The 13238-nt window shown below is 40.7% G+C and overlaps 1 protein-coding gene across 1 annotated transcript; it reads right to left on the bottom strand.

Moving 5' to 3' along the window:
* Nucleotides 1–1604: 1604 nt before the first annotated feature.
* Nucleotides 1605–12862, bottom strand: chst9l.4 (carbohydrate sulfotransferase 9-like gene 4). The gene is made up of 4 exons (XM_012969697.3): nucleotides 12744–12862; nucleotides 11207–11334; nucleotides 9273–9393; nucleotides 1605–5725 (listed from the first exon to the last, which is right to left on the bottom strand). The coding sequence occupies exons 3-4, from the start codon at nucleotides 9376–9378 to the stop codon at nucleotides 4935–4937; spliced, it is 897 nt and encodes a 298-aa protein (XP_012825151.2). The 5' UTR covers nucleotides 9379–9393; nucleotides 11207–11334; nucleotides 12744–12862; the 3' UTR covers nucleotides 1605–4934.
* Nucleotides 12863–13238: the final 376 nt, after the last annotated feature.

Here is a 13238-nt window from a genome sequence, read left to right as displayed (position 1 = left end):
TCCTATTGGGTGTCTGCTGCTATCATATATTGGCTTTATATATATGGCATTTTTTTGCATCAGACAGATTTACCTGATTCTTGTTTGAGAGGAAACCATGAGAGTCTGCCTTCAACTTACAGGGACCATTAATCCCCCCCTTAGGAGTAACACTCTCTCACCTTGCTCCATGGTGATGGATTCTGGGATCTGTAGTGCCTCAGCTTTCCTCAGAATCCAGCCACCATAAAAAGCAGAAGGACTTTAAATTCGATATCCTTCGAGTGAAGGATATGCATTATTCTATGTTCCACTGAACTGTATTTGTATTGACAACAGATGATGGATGATGGAACACAGCACAACTGATAACAAATACTCTGCAATAAGAACAGAACTTTTAGTTCAATAGATAATAGTTTTCTGTACAAGACAGAAACCAATACAAATGTAATATTTATTTCACTGACCCCATAAAGCATACATACAAAATGGCGCATTCAGTAGGGATACAAAATATTTGCCCCTGAACACATGCATTTTACAAGATCAGATTTACTCATCATATTACAGACTGACCCTGTAGCCAGTAAAGCCTTGCAATATGGAATATTTGGTGAGGGACACTGCAAACATGAGGCAAGGTGGGCGACAGTGACCAGCACATTATCAGGGGCACAGTGACTGTGTTGTTGCTGGTTTTTATAATTACTAACCAATATTTTTCTTAAGTATTGCACAGATTTTGTATCTCAGTGTTATAGTGCAGGAGAAAATAAAGAATTGATATGTTCCCAGAAGATACCCATCAGCACTGAGTGCTACAAAGGCAACAGAGATGCCCCTAAATAGATAAGGTGTGTAGATTCACAAAGATACTCAATTGAGTTAGTTTGGGGGGAAATTACATCAGTCCTTTGATTTTATGTAGAGAGAATTCAGAATTGTGTGTGTGTAGGAAACCAAGGAAGGCGCAACTAACTGGCTGAAGGTGTTCTTTTTTTATATTAAACTCTTTGTGCTTTTGCACTTGCCTGTGGTGAAATAGTAATACAGGTATAGGACCCGTTATCCGGAATGCTCGGGACCAAGGGTATTCCGGATAAGGGGTCCATGATGAGGGATCCTGCCACTGAACCTTTTCGTTCTGCCTCAAATACATACAATGCAGCTCGACCCCTAACTTCAGGGAATGGACCAGACACCGGCCCATATCACACAAACCTCTTGGATTATATTGTACAAAGACAATTATTGCAAAAATGTGCCCTCACTTCTGTTTGGAAACTGATTTTAAATAAATGATAAAATGCTTCTGTGTCTTTGCTTTTTGTTTTCTAACTTGCAGAATGTTATTTGCTGGATAATTCAATTTTGCCTAATACATTGGTACAATTTAGCGCCTCTGTTCATATGAACTCTTCAGTGTTTTCTCAATGCTATAACCACAGCTGCTGCCAGGTCTTAACTGTCCTCCAAAACACAGGCCAGGAAAAACTAAAGTTAATAATTTCAACCATTCTAGTTTGGGTGATCACTGATATGGTTACAGGAGTAGATGGCTCTGATAGCATTGTAACAAATGTAATCCTGACCTAGTGCCAGGAGAGGGTTAGTTAAGATACTATTCCGTTAAAATGGCATGATGTACACAAATGAATCTTCTCATGGTTATGAAGGTTTACAGTCCTTTGGCCCTTTACATTATATCAGTGCTAACTTACTTATTATATGTAGTAATGTAGTATCACTGAGTCATACAAAGTAATACTGAGTGGTTGAGGGCCAGATTATTTTCAAATTATACCATACAATGAAGCTTATGGAGCCCTGGAGCAGACTAGGAGCCACAATGATACTACAGTGGCCACATCCAGTCCTGCCAGAAAGTTGCCTATTCCTGCCCCCAATACCATTATTCCATGTCCAAACAAACACCATTCCTGCTATTTGGTTAAGGTAAAGTAAAAAATAATTTCAAATATTGCCCAAAACAGCCCAAATTGCACAGTGAAAATAAATAAAAAAAAATATAATAGAATCACTAGTCACACCCAGCACCCAACCTCCAGTGTCCAGTGCATGCAGGTTGTATTATTCTTATCATTAACACATATACAGAATTATACAGTAACCCACCAACCCTGGACAGAACCATGTGCTCTCTCCCTCCCTTTTTTAAAATGTTTTTATTTGCACCAGTAAAATACACATACATAGAATATAACATGTCATTGTATTTATACACAGGGTTACACATAGAAACTGAGTTGGATCTACACATTCTTTCTTTGACCTTCCTCAATGATCCAACACATGTTACACTTCAAATTACCCTGAAAATAGACAATTTATTTTTCTTTCCTAGAGCCCCTCTTATTCCAACTGCTCTTATATCAGAGCTTTAGTCAATATCCCCATATGTTTAAGTTGTATTTATTATTAGATTTCTCCCTGCTAACTCCTCCGACATGTGGTAAGCCTAAATGTATAAGATATTTCTTGTTGTCGTGTGGGAGATAGTGTTTGCACATATTTTACCAAGGTGGCAAAAAAGATTTCAGCTTGGCACTCTCTATTGAGAGTAGCTTCCAACCAATCCATACAATAAGCAGATTTGTTAAGCATCTGATGTAGTGGCATGAAGCCACGAAACACATTAAGCTTGTTATATAGGACTCTGTGAGTCTCGTGTAAGATTGGGGATTTGTTCTAACCACTTACGCACGCCTCTTCCAAAATCCCTTTCAGATAGGGAGATTTTCATAATCTTATAGAGGATGGACGTGGAGGGTTTGATTGTAGCCAACCGAAATAGACAATCTATTGGATTATCAATTTCCTGTGGTGGAATAGCACGAATCACCATTTGTGCATAATGCCTTGCTTGTAAATATGAAAAAAAATCCCAAGTTATTAAGGGGTCATGTTCTTTAAGATTTGCAAATGAATATGGGTTATTGGGAATATGAGAAAGGCGTCTTACTTGTGTGAGCCCATCTTTTGCCCGGGTAAGGAATGGGTTTCCAGTATAATTATTCAAAAAATGTGGGTTGCCTATAAAAAGGGTGACAGTGAAGGTGAGATAGATAATCTATGATGTGCAGCTCGCCAAGCTCTACAGTAATTGTAGTATACAATAATGGATTATCCTTTACTGCTTTTGGAAGTTGTTCAGAATGTAAAAGAAAGGCCTAAAAAAGTAAGTGCTTGATCTATAAGAGGCAATGCGTAAAGTTCTCTATTGTTAACTCAGTCTGCTGCAAATCTTAAATTACAGGCCAAATTATACAGTAAGGGTGTATATCTCAGAGATTAACCCCTCTTTGAGATCCCGATAGTTGCAATTTATTTCTACTAATTTGAGAGGTGTTTTCCACTCCATATAGACTTAGTGCACTACAACTTAGTGCTTTATTTAATCTAGTTAGGTCTTTCCGAGCCAGAAAAAGTAGAAGCATTTGTAATGGATAAAGCAGACAGGGGAACCATATCATCTTGATTAAGTGGTGTTTTCCTAAATGATTAACTGGTAATTTTGACTATACATTGAGTTCTTGGATCAATGTATTTCATAACGGAGTGATATTTAATCTATATTAAGCCTGAATCTGTGTTGGGATCTGTATTCCCAAGAATTGGATCGACTTTGCAGCCCATTTAAAAGGGAAAGGCCTCACCACAGACTTTTTTAGTTGGGGATTAAGGGGGCATCGCTATTGTTTTGGTCAAATTCACTGGAAATCCGGCCCCAGAAAACAGGCTGGGGCCGGAACTAGAGGCAGGCAGAAAAGGCACCTGCCTAGGGCGTAATGGTGGGGGGGGGGGGCTAGGCAGTTACCTCTAATGCTTACCCCTAATCCTGATTGTCTTGTCCCCGCCACCAATACTTCACTGCTCAGGCCTTCCGGCATTAGATTGCGAGCATGCATATGGTGGTGCATGCGTTTGTTCACGCACATTCACGGGGGAGAGAGGTGACTAGCTGGGTTGCCTTGGGCGCCCGGCGACTTGGCCCAGCCCTGTTGACCAGAGTAACAAGAACCCTTTCCTAATAAAAAATGTATCTAAATTTATTGACAGTAACAAGGTTTCAGAATGGGACCCAATGACCCAGAACCTAGTGTAGGGAAGCAGGGCATGACAGGGTTAAGGAGGGCAGCCTGCCCCCCTTCCCCCCCTCTCCTCCTTTGGGTTACTGGGGCTGGCCAATGAGGGCCTTGGAAATTCCCGGGCTTAGTAAGGGGAGGGGTAACCAAGGCAGTCCTACCGTCAGTTAGTTCCAGGCAGTGTGAGGATCGGCAGCTCGTGACGTCCCACCCTCCCTCCCTATAGAACGGGGGTCGTTTGTCGCAGTTAGCGGAGGGTACCTTACTCCGTGCCCTCAGGGGGAAGTTTAAGTTGTCAAGGAGACTGTAGCCCGGTAGGCCTGGGGTCCTGATCGGCAGTTAGCCTCGGTTTAGGTCAGGGAAAAAGGAGGCAGGAACCAGGCGTTACGTTTGGGCTCAGGGATTGTTGTTACTGTAAATGTTGGGTATTGTAAATGTTTGTTATACAAATGGTTTTGTACAAGTTTATAATGTTAAAATGTTAACGGATTTAAGTTTATTGTTAATAAATAAATAACTGCGACCTTCTCTTCCCAACCCACAGCGTCCATGTGTGTGTCCGGGTGTAAGTTGGGGGCGGGGGGTTAAAATGGGGAAAGGGGGTAAGGGTGCAAGCTCGACGCTGCATGAAAACTGTAAAAACAAGAAAAAACATATTTGCAAAGATTTAATTTTCTTCAATTAAATCTTTAGGGAAATCAAAGAGTAAATTTGGGAGTGATGTCAATTTGTGTATTAAAATGAATAATAAATTGATACTTGCTAAAATTGTATCTTTTGTTAATCATACTGAACCAGTGCTTCTAGTGCAGTGCCAGTATAAATGCAGTCCCTCATGTTGCTTTTCTATGAGTAACCAAAAAGCATAAAGTCATGATTGTATAGCTTCACCAAAAGGTCCAACACATTGAGTGGAAGGGTTGAAAAATATTTATCAACAATGTTTGTATCTGTTCTGGACTCATTGTATTGTTTAAGTTCTGGATATTTTAGGTTACTGGGTGCTCCTATTGTTTTTAAAACTTGGTCAGAGTCCCTCTTTAGGGTTTCAAATTTCCCTAAAATATTATAGTTGATATTACATGGGTCACAGAGAAGATGCATTGGCATCCAATGAATATCCAGCCACGTTGGCACCTGCTGAACGATGTATTGGACAAATTCTTTAAATGTGACAGGCTCTGGTGTGTTGACCTTTCTGACTTGGGACTTGATAATATTTGCTATATGTTTATAATAATCCCCTGGGTGAAGGAATTTATCCCGGTATGCTGAAACAATTCTTTGGAACGGGTGCCGAGTGAACATGACTTTGGTATAATTGGTAAGCATCATACGTTGTTGGTCAGCAGGATAATCACTTAACCTCTTCAAGAAAGCAGATTCATGGATAGCATTATGCTCAAAATGAACCTCAGTGCTTAAATTCAATTTCAAAAGTAATATGATTCTCTTCCAGTTAGTGCACCCCACTTTAGGCACTGCACAAATGATGAATTTGTGCTTTTGCTCCACAAATAGACTCCTGGCAACGAATGGACTCATTCTACCAAAAGGCTTGCTCAGATTGCTTTGCTGACAAGCTGACTTCAGGAGCTTTGTGCGGTTCATTTGGGAAATGACAAACTCATCATGACCTGAAGGGAGAGCCAAAGAAACATACATGTTATTTAAAATTTAGATCAAAGTTTAGCGATATTGGTGATAAATGTGCATAAATATGTCTAATACTCCACTGCATAGGATGGATTACATTGAACCCCTTGGGGGGCTGATTTATCAAAGTCCAAATGGGTACGATTACAATAAAAAACGTATTTTTTCTCATTTACAGAACTTTGCGAATTTTCCATTATATTTTCATTAATTTCTGCACGTTTCTCGTGCTTTGCGTCAATTTGTGCGTCAATTTGGGCTTCCAAAATCATGCATTGAAGGTCCAAAGTCAGAAAGTTTTTCATGCCGTTTACGATCGTTCAGATACAAAAATGTAGCAACTTTCGGATCATACCACGATTGATAAATCCGATGATTTTAAGTACAATTGCCAAAAATTCATATTAATAACAATAATTTCTGATGTGCATTAATTGCGAGAAAATTCGTATCGTGGTCGTACAAAAATATTGTGGTATGATCCGAAACTTATGAAGTTTTTGTATCCGAACAATCATAATTGGCGCAAAAAACTGAATGTGAACCTTCAATGCATTATTTTGGAAGCCTCCCATAGGGCTCAATGGCACTCTGCAGCTCCAACCCGGCCCAAGGAAAGTCTCCCATAGGGCTCAATGGCACTCTGCAGCTCCAACCTGGCCCAAGGAAAGTCTCCCATAGGGCTCAATGGCACTCTGCAGCTCCAACCCGGCCCAAGGAAAGTCACCCATAGGGCTCAATGGCACTCTGCAGCTCCAACCCGGCCCAAGGAAAGTCTCCCATAGGGCTCAATGGCACTCTGCAGCTCCAACCCGGCCCAAGGAAAGTCTCCCATAGGGCTCAATGGCACTCTGCAGCTCCAACCCGGCCCAAGGAAAGTCTCCCATAGGGCTCAATGGCTCTCTGCAGCTCCAACCCGGCCCAAGGAAAGTCTCCCATAGGGCTCAATGGCACTCTGCAGCTCCAACCCGGCCCAAGGAAAGTCTCCCATAGGGCTCAATGGCACTCTGCAGCTCCAACCCGGCCCAAGGAAAGTCTCCCATAGGGCTCAATGGCACTCTGCAGCTCCAACCCGGCCCAAGGAAAGTCTCCCATAGGACTCAATGACACTCTGCAGCTCCAACCTGGCCCAAGGAAAGTCTCCCATAGGACTCAATGACACTCTGCAGCTCCAACCCGGCCCAAGGAAAGTCTCCCATAGGGCTCAATGGCACTCTGCAGCTCCAACCCGGCCCAAGGAAAGTCTCCCATAGGGCTCAATGGCACTCTGCAGCTCCAACCCGGCCCAAGGAAAGTCTCCCATAGGGCTCAATGGCACTCTGCAGCTCCAACCTGGCCCAAGGAAAGTCACAATACCGAAGCTTGAATGAATAACGAAACTTTCATACTCGTTGCAACAAATACGATTTTGTTGCACAAATTGATGCAAAGAACGAAAAAGTTGCGGAAATTAACAAAAATTTTGTGGAAAATACGCAAGGTTCTATAAATTAGAAAAAATACGATTTTTTTGTAATCGTACCCATTCGAACTTTGATAAATCAGCCCCCAAATCTGGGCTCCCACAGGAAATATCGAGCAGGTGAATACGTCACTATAAACACACTTGTGTATCTGCATTTGCGGTCTGCTGCAAAATTCAATCTCAAAAGTTAATGAATCAGCTCAGTTAAGTTACTTTCCTTGGTTGGGCCTGGGTACAGAATGTGTAACTGGGCCTCCTCTCTTCAGGGGCGCATTTCCTCACCGGAGGTGCATTTGTGCAAAGAAATTCTCTTTAGTTCAGCTCTGCCAGGCACTGAGGGGGTGCGGGCCCTGGTGCAATCGTACCACTGGTAGTTACAGTTGCGCCACTATCAGCCCCTATGTAATAAAAGGCTCCAAGTAGGGTTGTCACATGTCCAGTTTTGACCTGGACAGCCTGGTTTTTAGAAGGGCTGTCTGGGTCAAAACCTCCTGCCTTGTTTTCCAAATTAGGAAAACCGGGCAGGACTCACTGTGATTGACACGGTGATCGGCCAATCACTGATTGCTGCGTCATAGCACCACCCAGTGATGTCACTGCTCCGCCTCTTCCCCACCCCCGGACATCACTTCCCCGTTTCTGTGACTTTACCACCCAACCCCTGCCCGGCGATAAAAGTCAGCAGAGGTGGCAACCCTAGCTCTAAGTTTGCTCAGGTGCAGTAACCCATAGCAACATATCAGATGAAGTGTTTTTAAACAGCTAACCATAAAACTTTGCACTTATTATTGCAGTTCAAATGTTACCTGCAATAAAAATAAAGATAAAAAATAAATAAATAAAAGGTGCTATACAATCCCTTTAATAGCAGTTTAGTCCATGGCATGGCACATAATTATCGAGTTATGTAGGCAGGCACTATATCAGGTAGCCAAACCACTGGCATAAAGGTGGCCCGAAATAAACAAATGCTTCATAAGAAAACTAGATGCATAAGAGAAGGCCTACTGTGATAAATGTGCAAAGGGGCCATTTACCCATGGATAGGGATCCCACCATGAGACCTTTCCTCTACTGAGTTTTGACTGAAATATACCCTAGAAATGGCAAACCCCACTGAAGGCAGATAATTAACAGACCAGAAGTAAGTGCAGAGAACAAAAAACGAAAGTAATACAGCTTTTTATTGCTGTGGCAATGCTGTTCTTTGTCCATAAGGTGCCAATGTATATAAAGTTACAGTATCCCGCATATGTTGTTTTTATTATTTTTATTATTCTTAATATTCTTCATCTTATTATTTTATTTTTATATTGGCTAGGGGTGTAACAGCTGGTAGGCCTGGGAGTTCAGCTGGTAGGAATGGAAGTAACAGCTGGTAGGCCTGGGAGTTCAGTAGGTAGGAATGGAAGTAACAGCTGGTAGGCCTGGCCTTCACCAGTGCAACATACAGAACAAAAAATGCAAAGCAAATAAATGGGAGACTATTGTTCCTGTAGGATGCCAGTCAAATGCTTCCTTTAAAAAGTACTTTTAGAGGTTTTCTGAGAAGAGACTAATGTAGGAACTTGTCTGATAAGAAGGTAATAATTGAGAAATACTTGGGTGTCTCTAGTAAGTGGATAGACTATAGATTAAAATGCATTTCAGAGCTTTGAGAGGGAGAGAGAGTGGGACGAGTTGTACATTAAGCACTACTTGATAGGAAACCACAAGGGAATTCCAGGAGTAGAAGGAAATGAGTGGTAGGGATGTGGGCAGCAGCAGAGTATGATCTGAAGTGGATTGAGATTAGAATAGCCACTAAGCAGCAGATAGAGCTGCAACCTTTTCTAGAAAGAAATACTGATCTTTCTATATTTTTTATTTTTCTGCCTTTTAATAACACTGACTTCAAGGATTATTTTTACCAGCTAGGCTAGTGAAATACCATGCATGTGGCAACCCTAGCAGCAGATTGATATTGTAAAGTCAGGAGAGAATGCTGTAAAGTTCAGTTTAAGAAACTGAAGCACCCAAAATATAGTTTCAGTCAGTGCCATTATAAACTGCATAAAACTTACCTTTGTCATCTGAATCATTCAGCCATTTGTAATCTGAAGTAAATCCCCAAAGTAAGGTAGAAAATAAGGTGATAAAGCAACATGTATTTTTTGTTATTCTTGCCATATTGTTGGACTTTCTCTAAAAGAGACACCAGGTTGGGCATTAGAAATAAATGACATGATTGGTCAGAAGAATACAAATCTGGACAGAGGAATTCAACATACTCTCAGATTCCTTTTAAAGGAACAGTAACACCAAAAAATTAAAGAGTTTTAAAGTAAATTAAATATAATGCACTGTTGCCCTGCACTGGTAAAAGTTGTGTGTTTGCTACAGTAACTTTACTATAGTTTATATAAATAAGCTGCTGTGTAGCCCCGGGGGCAGCCATTCAAACTGGAAAAAAGGAGAAAAGGCACAGGTTACATAGCAGATAACGTATAAGCTCTGTAGAATACAATAGTGTTTTATCTGTTATCTGCTAAATGCCTGTGCCTTTTCTCCTTTGAATGGCTGCCCCCATGGCTACACAGCTGCATTTGTTATATAAACCATAGTAGTGTTTCTGAGGCAAACACCCCAGTTGTACCAGTGCAGAGCAGCAGTACATTATATTGGAATTTCTTTTATACACTTGAATTTGTTGGTGTTACTGTTCCTTTTAGGCAAATAGCTTTTTGTTGCTATCACTTACTATAAAAAAAACTATAAAAATAGAACATGTTTCCAGGGACTTAGACTCTGTCTTATGGTTCTCCTTTGATCACATCGGCACACCAAAATCATATCCCTATTTACCCTATAAACCCCGATACTGCACTCTGTGTCCCCTATGTCTAGTTGAAAATCTCATTTATCACCTATCCTCCCACCAAAACAGCCGTATCATCATGACTCAGGTACAGCCCCTTTATCTTATGTTATTGTCTTTTTGCAGATCTGCACTTCAGGCCACACATTATCTATGCACTAGGGATGGTGCAGCCATATGGGGCAGAGCTGGCAGTTTTTTTTCATCTTGTTAAATAAATCCTACAAACAAATCCTTTTTATGTGTGTGTGTGGGGGGCAGGGACAACACCTTATAGACAAATTAAAACAGTGGGAAGACCAGTAAATTGGCTCCAGTTAAAATCTGCATGTTATTGGATAATGAATCTTGCTTCTTATTGGTTCAGTAATTTAACTGTCTGTATTGTCTCACAGAATGGATACTTTATCAGTTTTGTGGAACCGAGTATTCATTTTGTTGATAGAATGAATTCTGTGCTATAGAATCTTCCTTTTTTTCACAAGCATCTATCATGTCATGAAAATCTAGCTTGGAATATTCTATTCAGTTACACCATTATATATTTTGTCAAAGTTTTGTTTGACATAATTCATTCTGTAAGTAACTTTACACATAACTGGTTTTGTTGTACAGATATTACACATTTGTGAGATAGAATGCTTGTTAAAATTTACAGAATGGAGTTTGTGATATAATAATATCCTTTTATGCACAAAATTGATTTTTGTTCTCATTCTTCACTATAAATATATCTTTTGTGTATTTTTTACCAGTGTATATGTCCACACATTAATTCTGTGTACTGGGGATTGTTTTTTGTATATAGAATGTATTTTTGTAGACAAAATATACTTTGGACAAACGGCTCCCCATGAAGAACCTCCACTGCTTATATAAGACTCAGCATTGCTCTTTGAATTTCCAGCTAAAGCTCACCTACTTGGTTTTAAAGCACAGACAGGGTAGTTAATCAGACCTGAATTACAGACCAGTTTTGACCCTTATTGAAGCTTATTACTGTAGTGCAAGGTTGTTTCATCAGGGTATATAGAGCCAGCATTTCTATATAAGCTAAAATAACTAAAAGTCAAATAAACACCACTTGCTGTCCATCAAAAAGGGATTTTAATTACAGAAGGAGCAACAAATATTACTTACCTGTAACCCTTGCCCTCAAAGATCAGACAGTTCTGAGCTTATAAGTATTTTCAGAATTTATACAGGGAACACCTGCATGGTTCCAACACCCCACACCTCTGGCATCATTGGATGTGCTGTTGCTGTTACTGGAAAATAACAGGAAAATAATTGCAGTTATTGCACATTTAAAATAGATGATAAAATATTAGCAGATTATCAGACAGATCCAACATATGGGAAATAATTTGCACGGGCATTGTTGTGCTCACCCAGGGAGGGAAGAAAGCCTGAGGATTATGTAATTTAAAGCTGCATGGTACACAAAGAAGACAAAGAATATAAGTGGTTCAAAATGGTAAATATTTAGTCCTAAATTATTAGTATAATGCTGTAATCAAGATAAATAGATGGGACTTGTAGTCAGAGAGTGATGACAATTTATTCAGGGTTTGCTACAGGAAAAAGAGACCAGCTGCTATTTATACCCATACAATGGAAAGCATTCTGTTGGCAACCACTCCCAATAAAACCAGCCTCCTGCCCTACAAAGTACAGAATCACAATTTTATATTTTTTATAAAAATTGTGGAAATAAATAAGATTAGGGAAATTCATTAAAGAAACATAAACTTCAAATATCAAACATCAAAGAAAATAAGCACAGGAACAAGTTTTTGTCAAATACAATACTGTCCTGTTAATAACAAGGTTTCAATGGTGCAGTGTACACTGGGATGGCACACCATTTGTTTATATACTGTATATATAATATTAATCACCCCTCTTACCAGTGGCTCATGAGCAACATGATGCTCACCAACCCCTTTCATGTTGATCCCAGGGGACTTGGGTGCTCGTTTTGACTTAGTGGTGGCTGAGGTGGCTGTGATTGCCTAGGGCGTGATTTCACACATGTCCTGGGTCACCCATGATTTTGGCAAGGTGGGGTTTGGGGCCTGGAAAAAAAAAAACTTTGCAGGGGAGCCTGGGCCATGCCACTGCCACATACCATGCATATACTTAGTGGAAAGCTGACTGTTATGCCTCCAGCATTGTTTTATTGTTTCATTGTGCCTCCTTGCTCCTTTTCAGCTTACCATACTTTACCATGTGACCATGGGTAATACAGGAAAAGGTTCATTATAGCTGCCATCTCAGCAGTGTTAACTCAGACGCCTGTTTTCCTTCATGCATTATTGTACATTATATAAACCACAATGTTTTGTTTACTGTACTTTGTTATACTGTATAGTAAATGCTGCCATATTTTCTGTTTCCCCAGTTTCACACCTGTAACACTATTTTGGCTATAAAGGGGTAAATCCAGGCTAGTAGATGATGTAGAGCATGTGTTACATGTGACCCCCTTTCCCAGGATGGGCCTCCGCTATGTGGGAGAAAATAAGATAGGAGCTGAGGGTGTAGTTGAACTACAACTTTCTAAGGCTGTGTAGTGTAGATGATATAAATGGACGCCAGAGAGGTTCTTATGGTGAACTATAATACAGATTTATTGGTCCAAGACACAATTGTTACGCAGGGTTATCATACTCACAGACAGCAGATTGAGATGGTACAATAAGGAAATGCTCTTTTGCAGAAGAGAGGGTATGCACCGTTTTATCCCACCTCTTGGTAGAGTCTGGGCAGGGAAACACACCTTTCAACCAGTACCCCTTGGGAGGTAGTCCAAGTTGTAGGAACTCCTTCAGGTTGATAACCTCTAGTGGATGAGTCCTCCGGGTGAGTAGGGATCAGGGGTTATCCTGCCTGTCACTATCTCTATTCCATGGCCCTGCACTAAGGTAACATTGCCGGATAGGAGAAATACTCCTGGATCTAATTACTCCTTTGGTGGGGCTAATGGCTGCCCTTTCTAGCTAGAGCTGACTATGCTCACTTTCCTAGAAAGTGCTATTAAGCAATCTGCTGTGCTTACTTGTTCGTCGTTCACGGGGCCCTGTCCCCGACTTCTCCAGATGGTATGGTGGTCTCTGGACTAGGATGGCTTTACTGGTGCCTGTTGCTGCACCCAGGCTCAGAGGAAGCT

This window comes from Xenopus tropicalis, chromosome 8 (assembly GCF_000004195.4).
Source record: "Xenopus tropicalis strain Nigerian chromosome 8, UCB_Xtro_10.0, whole genome shotgun sequence".
NCBI classification, from domain to species: Eukaryota; Metazoa; Chordata; class Amphibia; order Anura; family Pipidae; genus Xenopus; species Xenopus tropicalis.
Note: the sequence above shows the minus strand (reverse complement) of the source record. Positions and strands in the feature narration are given on the sequence as shown.

What these genes read in the sequence shown, in the direction of transcription:
- chst9l.4 (XM_012969697.3), bottom strand. Translation starts at nt 9,378, where the DNA reads ATGGCAAGAATAACAAAAAATACATGTTGCTTTATCACCTTATTTTCT. An exon ending in GAATGATTCAGATGACAAAG is followed by an intron (nt 5,726 to 9,272) that starts GTAAGTTTTATG and finishes CTCTCCCTTCAG; the next exon opens with GTCATGATGAGTTTGTCATT.